The sequence below is a fragment of the Mustelus asterias genome, chromosome 13 (assembly GCF_964213995.1).
Source record: "Mustelus asterias chromosome 13, sMusAst1.hap1.1, whole genome shotgun sequence".
In the NCBI taxonomy this organism is placed as follows: Eukaryota; Metazoa; Chordata; class Chondrichthyes; order Carcharhiniformes; family Triakidae; genus Mustelus; species Mustelus asterias.
This window is the reverse complement of record NC_135813.1, coordinates 58,755,081-58,772,138: the sequence shown is the minus strand read 5'-3', so window position 1 is coordinate 58,772,138 and position 17,058 is coordinate 58,755,081. Positions and strand designations below refer to the sequence as shown.

The following is a 17,058-nucleotide window of genomic DNA, read 5'->3' as shown; positions in this document are numbered from 1 at the left end:
GTTGCGGTTGGAATGGAATCTATAGGTCCAATGACCGGTCATGTCATAGAATCATAGAATTCCTACAGGAGGAGGCCATTCAGCCCATCGAGTCTGCACCGACCACAATCCCACCCAAGCCCTTTTCCTGTAATCCCACATATTTACCCTGTTAATCCCCGACACTAGGATCAATTTAGCATGGCCAATCAACTTAACCCACACATCTTTGGACTGTGGGAGGAAACCGGAGCACCTGGAGGAAACCCATGCAGACACGGGGAGAATGTGCAAACTCCACACAGACAGTGATCTGAGGTCGGAATTGAACCCGGTCCCTGGCGCTAAGGCAGCAGTGCTAACCACTGTGCCGCCCTGGAAAATGGGATGAAAATTCACCAATTGTGTTGATAGCAAGTTGAATATTAAATGTCCAACCTTCCTTAATTAATGCCTCAGTTGAACTTTTACATGACTGCACATCAAAATTAAACACTGTTCCTTGGTAACCATGTTGGGATGGCTCTGGTTTGGATGGCTCTGGTTTGGATATTGCGCCTTCTATCTTTCTCTCACTGAAATTTATAACATTCTTAAAAGACTTGACAGGGTAGAAGGTGACAGGCTATTTCCCTGGCTGTAGAGTTTCCAACCACAGGACAGAGTCACAGGGTAAAGTGTTGGCCATTTAAAAATGCCTTCATTCAGTGGGTTGTGTATCTTTGATATATTCCACCCAAAGTTGTGGCTGCTTAGTCCACAAAAATAGTCGAGATTGATGGACTTTTGGACACTTGAGGAATCAAGGAAAATGGGCTTTGGACAGCAAAGTGGAACTGAGGTCAAAGATCAGAACTGAGGTCAAAGATCAGCCATCACCTCAGTGAATGTTGGAACAGGCTTATGGGGCTGAACATCCCATTCTTTGTCTTACTTTCTTATAAAAGATCTTGAATGATCAACCTGCAAGAGTTCCCAGTGTGGGAAGCTGCATGGATGACAATGGTCTGACATCAACTGGGAATTGTGCGAGATCCCAGACAACTTCTCCATGAATTGTTTAGAGAGTCAGTAACTGTTTAGCATTGTGCATGAAAATATAACAGATTAAATGGGCAGGATGAACAAGCACATTATCTGTGTTCTTCTAGAGAAATTATAAAATGGTGCTGACCTTGGGAGAAGATTCAACTAATTACTTGTAGCATTGGTCTCATTTTATGTCAAAAATAAATCAATGGAGATGAACTGTCAGCATAGACTTCGATTACTTGACAGAACAAACGAGACTGAATCAATGATAAGCTCCAAATTGAAAGGCAAATGGTAAAAATTGATAAACTTTTCAAATAAAATATAGTGGCATTTAGTGGCACAAAGCAATTCTGTTCAGTTCCTAACTGGGGTCACCTTTCATGATGGGAACTCAACAGAAATCTACATGATAACCTACATAAAGAGACGGCAGTGGGGTTGGAGAGAGAAAGAATAGTGAAAATCTGAGAGAAACAGCAGTTGTTGGAAGTCAACTTCAGGGACATATTGCTCTGGGCTCTTGGCCACAGGCATCAGACCAGGCAAAACAAACTATTCTATTCTGTAAAAGAAACTGCTCAAATATTCCACTGAAAAATAGGGTTTTTAAAAAAAACAAAGTTCTCAATGCTGAACAGAATATTAAGTGCGCAAAACAAAACAGCAGCAATCAACTGTTTCCTTGTCTAGTGGACAACAAACTTGTTGATATTCTGCACGTTAGACGACTGAAGGATTTTAGTGTGTGTAGTCTGCAGTTAATCAGCTATCATAGGAACACTTCCTCTTTCTGATGTCCTGTCTCCTCACCTTGTGCAGCTCCAGATCGATCAACGGAGCTCTGCTCCGAAGCCAGCATCTCCATAAGCCAAGGTAGCAGGTCATCAAAGCAGGACTCGCCCATTCCCTTCACCATCGCTCCCAGAGCCTTTGCTGACACTGTACGAACCTGGCATGTGACACAACTGCATGAACAACATGACTGCACACAAAAGCAAAACTTTCAAGCTTGAGTCTGACCCAACAAGCAGAGTGTTCAGGCACTGTAGATAACATGCAAGTTCAGTAACAGCAACCTAATACAGTATAGCCAGTTTAACATCAGCAGCATGATCCAGGAGACTCTGGGTTCAATATAGTACAAGCCATCAGCCACTAACCAAAACTGGTTAAATTCCAAATCATTGACGCTTCTATTTGTCAAGTACTTCCAGGACAGAGATAACAATTGGTTTAATAGACAGTTTGAAATTGGTTGCAAGTATGTTGAACATAGTGAAAATCACGTTAACAGGAGGCAGTAAAGATTCTTACCTCTGGAACAGGATCGAGCAGAGATAGCTTCAATCCAGGCATCACACTGGGCAGGTATGGTGCAAGATCCTGGACACACACCAATGGAAAGTAGTCAAAAATTCTGCTTTGAACACAATGCTCATTTTATTTATCCATTAACTTGCACTTAACACCGACAAGCCCATCACAGTTCAGGATAACCGCACATCTTGCTTTGTTTTTGGACTAACAGATGTAGACCCATATTGTACCTCCAAGTAAAAGGCTCATCAGCCACTGGATTACATATCGACTGGTGCAGTAATTAAATGGGATCAAACCCTTTCCAGTAACACAGGAAGGGATAAAGTATGACATGTTTATCATCTGCAATGTCACAAACATTACCTTCTGGTCTGTAAGGGAATACATGTTCCCAATGATTTGAGCAGCCATTTTACGGGTATCTGTGGATCGATCTTGGAACGCACGCTGTACAATTGGCATGATCAGGGCCAGAGATGGAGCATCAATAAAGTGGACAAACTTGGTATCAAGCAGAGTCTGAAGGCACAGCTGGGTCCTCCTGGACGGGTCCGTCAGGGCATCCAACAAGACGGGTGTGATTGCTGAACAAATAAGTCAACACATTAATGCAAAGAATTGAGGCAATGTTCAATAGAATGAGAAAGCCAAGCAAATTAGACTGCTCTAAATACAATGCATTATCACAAGTACAGGAAATGTCAGGCACAAATACCTGTATTTCGGAGCGGGAGTCACTCAGGTTTCAGACACGCCTGGAAACCTATAGTAAATGTTGGAAATACTCAACAGGTCTGGGAGACTCCCAGGAGAGACAAAGAGTTAACGTTTCAGGTCTGTGACCTATCACAAGACCCAATGAAAGGTCACATTCGTGAATCAACTCTGTTTCTTTCTCCACAGATGCCATTAGAGCTATTGAGTATTTCCAGAATTTCTGTTTTTACTTTGGACTTTCAGCAGCCACAGCATTTTGCTTTTGCACCATGTTTAATAACCTCCACAAGCAAGTTTCTACCTAACTGCAGGCTGTCTGTTTGTGCAACACTCAGTTCTTTGGAAAACATCCACTTACCCAGTTCCATAACATTTGAGTGCAGGGTGGCAGAGCTGACACTTGAGCCAGATTGGCTTACCCACTCGTTGGAGCATTGGCTTGCAGTGTTATCTGATTCTGAGGGGATCAATCTTGGATTCCCATTCAGGGGTCAACCGTACTAGGACCAATTAGACCCAGGCTGACATCTAGTAAAGTACTAATAGAGAACTACACTGTCAGGTGCTATTGTTTGGATAAGACATTAAACCAAAGTCTGGCAACTAGCTAGATAAAAAGAAAAATCCTAAGGCACCATTCAGAGAGAATCAGGAAGTTGTGTGCCCCCTAATTACTACAGTCAAAAAAAACAGAAATAGATGGTGCAGCTATTTACTCATTTGTTAGTTGAGAAATGAAGTTGGGCAGGTGGAGGGGTATCAGTGGAAGAACATTTTGGTGATAGCTCTCATAATTCAGGTAGACTTCACATTGTTATGGAAAAGGACAAAAGATAGACCAGAAGCACAAATCCTGGCTTGGAGATGGTCAATTCTCCTAGGCTGAGATATGATTTAACAGAAGTGGACTAGAAACAGCAATCTGAAGGCAAATCAGTGTCAGAGCAGAAGGGGGCATTCAAGGAAACTTGAGGGTTCAGAGCACAAAGGAAAAGGATGGGGCTCCCAAGTCTCAATTCATCGGGATGTCAAGTAGCTCAATACTGCAGAAGCCCAGAGGAAAGTAGAAAGTGCAGGGATGAACTTAAAAAAGGAAACTAGGAAAGCAGAAAGAGGAATGAAAAATACTGGCACAGAATACCCAAAGATGTCTTCTAAAAATATAAAGAGTAATAGGATAACAAAGGAATGAATAGGTCCCATTAGTGATCAACAGGTAATTAGTGTGTGGATACTTGGACACGGCTTCCAATGAATATTTTGTGTGCATCTTCATAAAAGGGAAACAAAACAAACACGCAGCTAACAAGGTGTGCGTTCAGGAGGAAATATTGGAGGGATTAAACGGCAAGAGGGGAAATATTAAGGGAATTAGCATCATTGAAAGGAGATAAATTGCCAGGACTGAATAAAATGTGTCCCTGACTGTTAAGAGAAGCAACAGAGGAAACAACAGAGGCTCTGAGCACCATTTTCCAATCCCCTCTGATTACAGGCATGATGCTGGAGCACGGGTAACATTTTACTTTTAAGAAAAGAGGCGGACTGATTAAATACAGGACAGGCTCAAATTGCCTTTTTGTAAAGGTATTAATGAAGGACAAGCAAAGCAGGGAAGGTCGTGTCCGACTAACTTGAGTTAATTTTTTTTTGAGGTGGTTATAAGGTCAATGAAGCTGGCATGATCACTGTAGTTGTTACTGATTTTTGCAAGGCTTTTGACAAGGTCCCACACTGGTCAGAGAATCCCCACAGAATCATCAGGTAAGTGGAAAGCCAAATCCAAAATTGGATTTGTGGCAAGAAGCAATGGATCATGGTTGATGGGCACTTTTGTGGCAGGCTGTTTCAAGTGGGGTTTGCAGGGTTCAGTGCGAGGTCCCTTGCTCTCTTTGCTATATTTCAATGATTTAGACTTAAATTTAGGGGACATGATTAAAAAGTTTGCAACTGTCACAAAAGCTGGCTGCGTGTTTGATAGTGAGGAAGAAAGCTGTTCCCTGCAATGAACTGGCCAGGTGAACAGAAAAGTGGCAAATAGAATTCAATCTGGAGCATTGAGAGGGAAGGCAAACAACTCATTTAAAAAACATCCTTTCACAGGATGTGTGCACCATTGGCTCGGCCAATATTTCCTGCCCATCCCCAATTGTCCTTGGAAAGGTGGTTGTGAGCCACCTGCTAGAATCGCTGCAGTACGTGCGATGCAGGAACACCCAGAGTGCTGGTAGGAAGGAAGTTCCAGGATTTTGGCCCAATATCAAAATCAGAGTTGTTACAGCACAGAAGGCCATTCGGCCTATCGTGCCTGCACTGGCTCTCTGAACTGCAGCATGCCTAGTGCCTTCTCCCCACAATCATGCACATTGTTCCTTTTCAGATAAGAATAATTGAATATATATAGCAAGTAGTTGGAGCCCAACAATGATCTCTGCGGTAGCCCACTTTAGTTACAGTTTATCAAGGAGAAAATGACTCATTAGTGCTAATTCACTGTTTCCCGTTAGTCAGCCGATCCTTTATCCATGCTGATATATAACCCCAATGAACACCTTGTTAAATGTCTTTTGGAGATCCAAATTTAACTACACTGGCTGGTCCCCCCTTAATAACCCTACTCACTGCAAGACCATAAGATACAGGAGCAGAATTAGGCCATTTGGCCCATCGAGTCTGTTCCACCATTCAATCACGGCTGATATGAGTCTCATCCCCACAGGGGAACTTTGGAGAACCTGAATAAATTTGTCAAGTATGAATTTCCTTTCACAGAACTATATTGACACCACTTGATTTTATTATGATTTTCCAAATTTCCTGTCATACTTCCTTCATGATAGATCCAGCATGGATTATTGGGATGCTTTAGTCTCTCTACCATGAAGATAAATTCAAAATATTTGTTCAAAATCACTGCCGTTTGCCATTAGTAGTTCCCATTCTACAATGAGACCAATTTGAGTGGCTCTCTTCCTTGTTAAAGTTAATTTATTAGTCACAAGTAAGGCTTACATTAACACTGCAATGAAGTTACTGTGAAACTCCCCTAGTCGCCACAGTCCAGCGGGTCAATGCACCTAACCAGTTTTACATACTTGCAGAAAGGCTCAAACACCCTGCTTCTATATTTCTTGCTGGTTTACTTTCAATCTATTTCTCCCTCTTATTTAGTCACACGTTGCTGGTCATTGAAGGAACAATGATGCTCCAAGTCAGGATGGTGTGTGGCTTGGAGGGGAACTTGCAGGTGGTGGTGTTCCCATGCATCTGCTGCCCTTGTCCTTCGAGATGGTGGGGGTGGCAGATTTGAAATGTGCTGTCAAAGCAGCCTGGTTGAGTTGCTGCAGTGCATCTTATGGATGGCACATGCTGCTGCCACTGTACGTCAGTGGTGGAGGGAATGAATGTTTGCGGATGGGGTGCCAATCAAATGGGCTGCTTTATCTTGGATGGTGTCGAGCTTGAGTGTGGTTGGAGCTGCACTGCAAGTGGAGTATATTCCATTACACTCCTGACTTGTGCCTTGTCCATGGTAGACAGACTTTGGGGTGTCAGGTGGGGTGTGGCTGGTCAGGAGGTTGCAGAGATGTGCAGAGGAATAGAGGGTTAGGGTGCATGCCCACAGGCCCTGAAGATAGCAGGACAGGCAGATAAGCTGGTCAAAAAGGCATATGGAATACTATCTTTTATTAGAAGAGGCACAGAAAGAAAGAACAGGAAGGTTATGATAGAACTGTACAAAATACTAGTTAGGCTACAGCTGTAGCGGCATGGTAGCAGTGCTAGCTTTGCTGCTTCACAGCACCAGGGACCTGGGTTCAATTCCAGCCTCGGGTTCCTGTCTGCGTGGAGTTATCACATTCTCCCCGTGTCTGTGTGGGTTTCCTCTGGGTGCTCTGGTTTCCTCGCACAGTCTAAAGATGTATGGGTTAGGTTGAGTGGCCATGCTAAATGAACCCTTAGTGTCGGGGAATTAACAGAGTAAATACGTGGGGTTACGGGAATAGGGCCTGGGTGAGATTGTTGTCGGTGCAGGTTGATGGGCCGAAGGGCCTCCTTCTGCACTGTAGGGATTCTATGATTCTGGAATACTATGTACAGTAGTAACCGCTGCATTACTGCAGGGGTGTGATTGCACAGAGGAGACTGACATGGATGCGGCCAGGATCGGAGCATTTTAGCTATGAGGAAAAATTGGCTAGGCTGGAGTTGGTTTCTTTGGGGCACAGGAAGCTGAGGGGAGATTTTAGCTTGAATGGATTAGAGGGAGCTATACCACTTAGAGAAGTCAGTAATGAAGGGCCATAAATTTCAAATGACTGACACAAGGATTAGAGGGGAGTTGAGAATATTTTTTACCCAGAGAATGGCAGGGGTCTGCAACTCTCCCTGAAAGGGTTACAGATGCAGAAACTCCCACCATCTTTAAAAAGGATTTGGATTTGTACTTGTAGCCTACAAGACTACGGACCAGCTGGAAAGTGGAAGATGGCGCGATAACTCTATCAGCAGCCAGAAAAGATGGGCAGAATGGTCTCCACCTGTGCCATACATTTCTATGACGCTCAGTGTTCAGTCCTACACTTTCGATAGAAGGATGACCATTGCCAACAGTGATTGGAAAAAATAATTTCACAAAGTGCAGTATCAAATTAGCTCGAGTAAGGTGTGTAAGGGTGGGGGAAACATGGCTTGTCCAAGGGTAGCACTTATAATGTTAATTCATAATGCCTCAGACCATTCCAGATACAATGCAATGTTGCACTTTTTAAACAAATGTGGAGCAAGAGAACATTTCCAGCAGAAAATAAGATGTATAACTTGAGAAATGTACCATCTGAAGGCTTGTAAATGATGGTTGGCACAGGTTGTCAATTTTCTACATGCAGTGGTTTGTGCAGCAAACTCACCCAAGATCTCAGGGTTCCTGATGACTGAGCCAATCTGTCGCAAGGCCTGTTGCCCTGCCTTCTGCACCTTCACGTGAGAGTCAGTCAGTACTTCAGTCAGCTTGGGTACGATGCTTGGTAGACAGGAGGACAGCTGCTTGGGAGCACAGTATGCCATGGCACCGAGCAATTCAACAGAACCTAAAGGCACAGAAACAGACACTCAGTGCAAGGATGCACATTGAGCACAGACTGGTCTAACTATCAAAGTCATACAGACTCATAGCAGAACAAGAAAACTGTTCATCTCATCTTTAGTACTGTTTTGCAGTTAGCATGGAAAAAGCCTGGGAAACCAAATGTAAAGAACAGCATCTTAGGCCCTGATAACTTGGATGGGATTTGGCAGAGGCCTACGTTAGAAACTCAGTGTGCTCCACAAATCAACTTATTTTAACTCCCACCAGTTGACCTCCCACCTGTTCCAAGCCACAATGTGGCAGGAAACTGTAAAGAATTGCACAATGGCTGACCCCTGACACAAGGTGGGAAGGCCCAAGAGTTTCTTATGAAGCCAAAAGTAACGCTCCTGATCCTTCTGGTTCCTCGGGCTTGTAAAAAGAAAACTTACCCATCAGGGCCTCTCCCAGCTCTGATTCGCTTCCTCACCGTCTCCAGCTGGTAGGGCAGCTAGGTATCGAGTTAAAGGTGCAGGTGGGTCCAACTTATGTCACTGGGCCCAACGTGCACCAGTAAGGAAAAAGGCCCCCTCAGCTTTGGATGGGGCACTTTGCTGTTTGCTCAGTCAGGCAGAACTGGTAACAGCTCCTGATGGTGCCAAGGGAGATCATTTTCATGATGATTTTAACAGGCTATCAGCCCATTTTCTGGCAGGCCAGTGAGATTAGAATGGCCCCGCTGTGTTTTGCTTGCTAAATACCTGCTTTGGTTCTCCAAGACTCCTCCTCCAGAGCCACAAGTAGCGATGGCAGTACCAACTTCACACCGTGTGCACTCAGATTACGCATCACCGCCTTGGCAGTGTCATCAGACGCCTGTGGAGAAAAGGAGTTCAGACATACATATTAGTCAAACTAGAGAGCTGGAGAGTGAAGCAAACAGCACAACTGAGTTATAACATTTTCCCATTGGGAAAACTACTGAGGCTCTTTCATAGAATCCCTTCAGCACGAGGCCATTTGGCCCATCGAGTCTGTACCATCCACAATCCCACCCAGGCCCTATTACTGTAACCCTCATTTACCCTGCTAATTCCCCTGACATTTAGGTCAATTCAGCATGGCCAATCAACCTAACCCGCACATCTTTGGACTGTGGGAGGAAATCGGAGCACCCGGAGGAAACTGACGCAGACACGGGGAGAATGTCCAAACTCTGCACAGACAGTGACCCGAGGCCGGAACTGAACCCGGGTCCCTGGCGCTGTGAGGCAGCAGTGCTAACCACTGTAACCACTTCATCTGTAAATTTTACATAGATAATAAAAGTGCCTCAACTGAGGTTTTCATTTTGGATACCTAATGACACAGGCTATGCATTAAAAAAAGTGACAAGATACAGAAAGTCACTTTGACATTGCTTGATACAAATACAAGATACACTGACCTCTCGCACGTACTGGTTTCCATCACCAAAACACAACAGCAAGTGAGGGAGTACATGTACTACATACGGTTCGAAGAGTTTTCCCAGCATATTGCACAACATCTCAAAGGCAAACAGAGCACCTACCAAGGAATTAATGAAACAGTAAATGCTTCTGCTGACACTGAGTAAGCAAGTGTAAAACAGGAACAATAGCAGGCAATGGATTGGGTGAAGCATACTTCAGCTAAATGGCTTGCACCTGTCTGCATTTAGAGTTACCTAGAAATTTGTCCTGGGTATCAGGTAAGTTTTCCCATGGACTTAAAACCCACTTTAAATATAGTTAGCAACTACGGATGCACTTGGTCTAATTTGGGTTAACAGCCCTGAAGCTTTTAGAGAGGTATCAGGGAAGTTTGCTGAGTTTTTGTTTGGCATATCTCCACACACACTGTTTTTCCCTTTGGGGAATAGCAGGGAAGCGGTGGAAGGATTCCCGAGCTGATTTTCAGCTTGTTGAACCATGTTTTTGCATGCTTGTGGCCGACAAGCCCTGGCGTTGGACTTGAATCTGGAGCTTCTGATCCAGAGGTACTCACTGTGCCACTGACTGAATTTGATATTTATTAATAGTTTCTTGGCAGTATAGAACTTGCTGAAAAAAAGAGACAGCTGGTCAAAGCTTTTCATCTTGCACTCGTCAGGGCAGATGCAAGAATGCTAAATTTCAAAGGGAGCACAAATTTAAACTGCATTACAAGAAGGGTGCCGATTGGTTGGCAAGGCGACTCTGGTTGAGTTGCTGCCATGGAGAATGTACCAGGGACATGCCTAGGCATTGCATCTTTTTTGAATTAAAAAAAGCATGGGGGACAATAGTTCTGCTGGCATTTGTCATGGCAACACCTCGATCAGAGTCGATTTGCCAACCAATCAGCACCCTTTTCTCATGCAGTATATAAACTGTGACTCCCTTTGAAACTTGGCATTCTTGCATTTGTCCGGATGAGTGCAAGACGTAAAGCTTTGACAGCATGTCTCTTTTTTCAGCAATCCTCAATATTTATAATTGCAGCTTAATTTGGAGCATTGAAATTGTTTTGATGGTATTGTCAGTGGCTAAGATCAAATACAAGATAAACCCATTTTGAGACCTTGTGCAAACACTCACTGAAATTTAAGCACTTGAGACGTCCATTTAACCCCATTGTGTCCGTGCCACTGCCAACTGCCCCCCATAGTCAACTACTGTAGTGCTATTTATCTGAATCCTGTAATACTTCCCTAATTCCCTCTTTAACATGGAGCAAATCAGCTTCAACAGGCCTTTATAATAATGCATTTCATACTCTAACGGCGCCTTACATGAAGAGAATCCTAACCTGACCCTTTAGGCTTCTGGGTCTCACCCTAAATTTAGGATCCTTGTTACCAATTTACCAGCCAGTGTGACTAATCTTTTGGTTTGTCCTGAAACTCCTTCATAACCCTGAACAATTTTTCAAAATAATAGATCAACCATCTCTGTTCCATTCAAAGACCGCCTCTAATCGATGGAGCCATAGTCGTTGATGCACAACTTCACCAACAAACTGAAACATGCAAGATGTCGAACATGTTCCAAAGCTGGTGGATGGTGCTGTGGAGAATAAAAACTACAGAGAAAGAAATCAAAATGACCCAATATACTGTACAAAAAAATCCCACAGAATTTGTTGGATTACTTGAAGAACAAACATGCAAATGAAGAATGATTTTCCTGGTCAGCTGACAGTGAAACTGTTGCCATTGAATCAGATTTTTCAGAAAAGTGACTCGTACACAACAGGAACACAGAGAACTGACGATCAATCCCTGTACAGGACAGTATCCCTGCTGTCTGTGTTGCTGTTTATTTGCACGTGAAAAACAAATGAGGAACAAAAATGTTTCTATCGATTGAGCTCTTGGGGCTAAAGGGTTCTGGGGGGAGTGGTGGTGGTGGGGGGGGGGGGGGGGGGGAAGCGAGAGAGAGAGAGAGAGAGAGAGAGAGAGATCAGGATATTGAATTCGATGATCAGCCATGATCAAAATGAATGACAGAGCAGGCTTGAAGGGCCAAATGGCCCACTCCTGCTTCTATAGATAAAATATTTGGAGCTAACCAGTTTGTAAGGGCCTTTCATGTTGTGGGTAGTATTTATGTCACCTTGTCATAAGCAGCTCAGATCTTTAAATTTAGAAATAAACAGACGCGCATCTCACCTTCCCGCCTCCGGAAGTTCTTCTTGTCCTGAATGGCATCTGTTAATGTTACCATTATTTCCTGCTGCTTCAGAGAGAGAATGCCTAGTCCTTTCACCAGCCCCGCCAGCCCGTACGCTGCCCCTTTCCGCTCGGCATATTTATCCGACTCCAATAGCAGTTGCAGCAGTTTCTGAACCATCCCAGTGGCATCATCTTTGATGGCCGGGACCAGAGGAGGTAGACAGCTGGCCACTGACTCCTGAACCTGCAGCACCAAGAACAGCCATTTCAGCCATGTGACCTGAGCCAAACCTTCTGGAAATGTACTGCTGCACAAACTATTCCCATCCGCACAGTGTGCAATTAAAAAAAGCTATCTTTTATTAAAAAGTATGGAATTATATAAAATGGGTTCAGTCCAGAAAGTGTCAGAAATGCTATAAAAGCTTACATGATATATATGTACGTCATAGAGATATACAGCATGGCAACAGGCCATTCAGCCCAACTCGTCCATGCCGACCAGGTTTCCAAAACTGAATTAGTCCCATTGTCTGCATTTGGTCCATATCCCTCTAAACCTTTCCCATCCATGTGCCTGTCTAAATGTCTTTTAAATGGAGGCAGTTCAGAAGAGGTTCACTAGATTAATTCCAGGTTTGAAGGGGCTGCCGTATGAGGAGCAGTTGAATAGCTTGGGCTTGAACTCGGAGTACAGAAGGAGGAGTGGGGGGTTTGATTGAGGTATATAAAATACTCAACAGAATTGATAAAGTAAATGTTAACCAAATGTTCCCCCTTCTAGAACAGTCTAGGACAAGAGGTTGTAGAGTAAGAGGAGGAGGTTCAAGACAGAGATAAGTAGAAGCTACTTCTCACAAAGGGTTGTGAATCTATGGAACCTTCCAGTCCCGGTTACATCCTTGTAAATCTGTATGTATTAAATCATCCATGTAGTCTTTACAGCACAGAAAGGACTTGCACCTATATAGCATCTTTCATGACCTCAGGATGTCTCAAAACACTTTCGAACCAATTCAGTACTTTTGAGAATGTTGTAATGTAGAAAACTACACACAGCAAGCTCCCAAACACCAATGTGATATTGGAAATGTTGGTTGAGTGATAAGTTTTGACCAAGACACTGGTGAAAAACTCCTGCTCCTCTTACCATGATCCCTTTAAAACCCAAAGAGGAAAAGTGAGGTATTTTGTTTAATGCCTCATCCAGAAAATCTGACATTTGAGCACTCCCTCACTACTGCACTAGAGTGTCAGGCTCGATTATGTGCTATAGCTTCTGGAGCAGGACTTAAACCCATGACTATTTGACTCAGAGGTGACAGTGCTACCACTGAGTCAAGGGAGTATCCCATTCTGTAAATTTCTGAAAGTCTTTTGGTGCATTGGAGTACGTTACCTGCTGAGATGGTGTGGAGAGGGCAGTGATAAGCTTTGCCACAATGGGTTTCACTTTGGGGTCGCTCTTATCCAAATGCTTTGCCAGTGAACCCATGAGGATGACCACGCTCTGTCTCACAGCATCATAACTGGCATCGTTCGGAGCATTCCGCAGGAACTCCTCAAATACCGGCAGAAGGGAATTGACGTTATCCTAAAGGAAAAAATGATGCAGCAGAGATGATGCGAGTAATTTGTGTTAAATCTTGCAAGCCATTTACCCGATTTCTATTTTGTTGTAACCAACCCCAATAAAGTTCATTGTTAATAACCGGGAAGGTCAGCTCCATGTTTAAACAAGTATGAACACATAATTTAATCTGCCCTTTCAAACAGATCATATACAATGAGCACTAGACATTTAAATATCAGTGAATCATCCTCATATCTTGAAAGCATTTAATGAAGAAGGATATCAACCAGGAAAGGGAAGAAATTTGTGGAGAAGTCAAAGGCTTACGCTAAGAGCATTTAGGAAGTGATCGAAGGGAGTAACAGAGTGTCCAGGGAGTTGGGCCTTACAACCAAAAGAGTAGGCCTGATGATCAAATCACTGGAGTGGCATGGCGGCACAGTGGCTAGCACTGCTGCCTCAGTGCCAGGAACCTGGATTTGATTTCCGGCTTGGGTCACTGTCTGTGTGGAGTTTGCACGTTCTCCCTGTAACTGCGTGGGTTTCCTCCGGGTGCTCTGGTTTCCTCCCACAGTCTGAAAGACGCACTGGTTAGGTGCATTGACCCCGAACAGGTGCCGGAGTGTGGCGACTAGGGGAATTTCACAGTAACTTCATTGCAGTGTTAATGTAGGCCTTATTTGTGACAAATAAATAAACTTTTACTTTACTTTACAAATGGTTTACAAGTCAGTTTTCAATCCACTAGCCAACTTACATTAATTCTTTCTTTATAAGCCGTACATGTTGAATTTAGCAAGGCATCTCCTGAAATTCCAGTAACTGAAAGCAATGGATAGTTTGCCAATTCACCCAATTTCTCAAATATTTGGAAAGTGTTAGGAGAAACGCCTCATTGCTGCCGGTGACTGCTCCTCGCCCCTATCCCTATGCTTTACTTCCAAAAAAAAGTCAAGCATTTTCCTACTGTCGTGTGAACTCGTCTACAATTCACAGAATCAGTGTTTCACTTGTCCAGATTATCTCAGACACTCTCTGCTCCTTACAGACAGCCAGAAGATAGAGAATTTCCCTCAATAAATTCAGGGGGCTGCATTGAAACTTTGTCACAACTTCATCAAGTGTTTCACGAGCATGATTAGTGAAGCTTCTTCACCGCTGAAATGTTTGAAAGGCAGCAACCAATTGTTGCACAGCGAGATTCCACAAATAGGTATGCAAAAACGACTCGTAATGTTGGCTTGGGGAATAATTGTTGGTCAGAGCTCCCCTGCCTGTTAACGAGGGGCAACTGGAGCCTCCCTTTAGTATCTCATCTGAAAAACGACACCTCTGACAGTGCAGCACTCCTTCACTATAGCACTGGGCCATCAGCCTAGATTTTTGGCTCAAGTCTCCAGATTGGGATTTGAATCCACATCCTTCTAACTCAGAGACAGGAGTGCTATCAACTGTGCCACAACTGACAATGTTCCAATTACCGGCTATGGTTCAGTCACATTGAGCTATAGCCAATAATATGAATCAGTCACACTCAGGTTTGCGAGATGAGATGAGAATGGATTATTTTACTGTCTCGTTGAGTGCTCAACTAATTCAAAAGGCCATACACATTCCTGGGCCTTGCTGCGGAACTGCCAGGTTAGGCACACCTTCGTCTGACTTTGATCTCTAGGGGCATATAGGAAGCTTGAAGACTGTGTGCTGCTATCATAGGGCAGCCCTGCTTGTGTGTGTCGCTCTTGTTGATTTTGAGGCTAGATGTTTCTTTCATAAACTGTCACCATGATTGTCAGAGGCTAGGATACCATTAAAGTCCCAGACTTTTGGTTACGTGCCTTTATTTGGTAACTTTGGGTATCAATTATTCTGTAGACCACCCGAGGGAGTGGTGTGGGTGAGTGAAATCTTGCAGCAAAGGGCCAAGGGCAGAGGGACTGCCAAAGTTCCTTCATTTGCATCATGGATTCACCCTCCCCCACCTCCCGCCCCTCCTTCCCCAGGACACGTGGGGAAAACTGATAACTACCAAAGTTTTCCCTTACGAAGATTGAGTGGGAATGGTAACCGGGCTGGTCTGATTGAGCTGAATGCAATCCAAACTATTGAATGCCGGTGACTGGCTCACTGATGATATATAGAATTATATTGTCCTGTTTTGAACTGAGCCTTCACCATGCAAAGAGTATCGATACATTTCAGAAATGAAACAGCTGCCTACAACAGCTGTGTGAAGTGCCTGTTCTTGATGCAAGAGTCTAGACAGTAATTTGTCAGGAATTCATTATTCACTGAAGGTCATTCAAAATTAACAATCCAATGTGAGTTAAGCCACAAAAGCTACCGTTACTTGGAGAACAGAGACATACCTTTCCATGGGTATTCAGTGCAGAGAGAGCTGCATCCAACATGCACTTTCTGACCTCAGGGTGACGGTCGTTCAAGGCTTCAGGTACAAAGAATTGGAACAGCAGCTTGATCTGTGATCCATCAAGATACTGGGAAAGTTTGTTCAAAGCCAGAGCGATCCCACACCTTGAGAAAAAAGAGGAGCTCTTCACTATAAACTGTATTAAACTCTCATTTACGCAATCTCCCAAATACTCCATTACTGTCAAAATGTTTTAAATCAAATTGCACAGCTCCCTGAATGCCGAGTGGGTAAATGTAACTGGTGGAGAACCAAGCCACACATTCCAGAGGGCCCAAAGATTTCATTAGTTGCATGAGTTGATCTCGTAAAACAGAAGGCAGCTGGAATGCCTACAATACTAGTAGTAGTATAATGATTCAACCCATTCTCGATCAGGTCCATTGATTCCTGTTGGATATGCAGGTGGATAGAAATTTGAGGGGATTTATCTCAACAGCAATTCCCTCTCTAGTCAAATATCTTATACAAAGTCACTGGCCCGGTCACAAGAATAGTCTTTTAGGTGACAGGCCGGAGGGAATCTCCGTGCTTATGGAATGTGTCTGCGTGGGCTTCCTCCGGGTGCTCTGGTTTCCTCCCACAGTCCAAAGATGTGCGGGTTAGGTGGATTGGCCGTGCTAAATTGCCGCTTAGTGTCAGGGGGACTAAATAGGGTAAACGCATGGGGTTATTGGGAAAAGGCCGATACACCTGCATTTCCAATCATTGGGATTGTGGTTGGTGCAGACTCGATGGGACGAATGGCCTCCTTCTGCACTGTAGGATTCTATTCATCTATATCAGCTCCAAATCATGACTTAGGCAGGTATCTTTGTTCCTTTAGGGTCATTTGGTCAAAATTGAGGAACTTCCAGGCTCAACTTGAACTGAGTGACTTGTTAGACCATTTCAGAGGACATTTGAAGAGTGGACCACGTTGCTGTGGGTCTGGAGTCACATAGAGGTAACTATAGCAGATTTCCTTCCCTAAAGGACATTAGTGAACCAGATGGGCTTTTACAACAATTGACAATAGTTTCATGGTTATCATTAGTCTTTTAATTCCAGACTTTTCCAGTTTCAAATTTCCCCATCTGTCATGGTGGGATTTGAACTTGGGTCCCCAGAGTATTACCTGGGGTCTCTGGATTATTGTTCCAGTGACAATACCGCCTCCCCTCTTCCAGGTACTGAAATGTAATTCCACAAATGCCAGGTGGCCTTCAGCACCTCACCAGCCTGAACAGCGAGTCAGCAGGCTATTTGTATCATTCTTT

At 43.9% G+C, this 17,058-nt stretch overlaps 1 protein-coding gene across 2 annotated transcripts in view; it reads right to left on the bottom strand.

Annotated features, from left to right (window-relative positions):
• gcn1 (GCN1 activator of EIF2AK4) overlaps positions 1-17,058 on the bottom strand; it is a 143,140-nt gene that overhangs the window by 52,088 nt on the left and 73,994 nt on the right. For both annotated transcript variants that reach the window (XM_078226837.1, XM_078226838.1), the window contains exons 32-40: positions 15,738-15,903; positions 13,195-13,389; positions 11,793-12,039; positions 9,567-9,688; positions 8,881-8,995; positions 7,962-8,141; positions 2,698-2,918; positions 2,329-2,397; positions 1,825-1,963 (exon numbers count right to left, since the gene is read on the bottom strand). In XM_078226837.1, the coding sequence (XP_078082963.1) occupies positions 1,825-1,963; positions 2,329-2,397; positions 2,698-2,918; positions 7,962-8,141; positions 8,881-8,995; positions 9,567-9,688; positions 11,793-12,039; positions 13,195-13,389; positions 15,738-15,903 (1,454 nt within the window). The remainder of the gene's footprint in view (positions 1-1,824; positions 1,964-2,328; positions 2,398-2,697; positions 2,919-7,961; positions 8,142-8,880; positions 8,996-9,566; positions 9,689-11,792; positions 12,040-13,194; positions 13,390-15,737; positions 15,904-17,058) is intronic.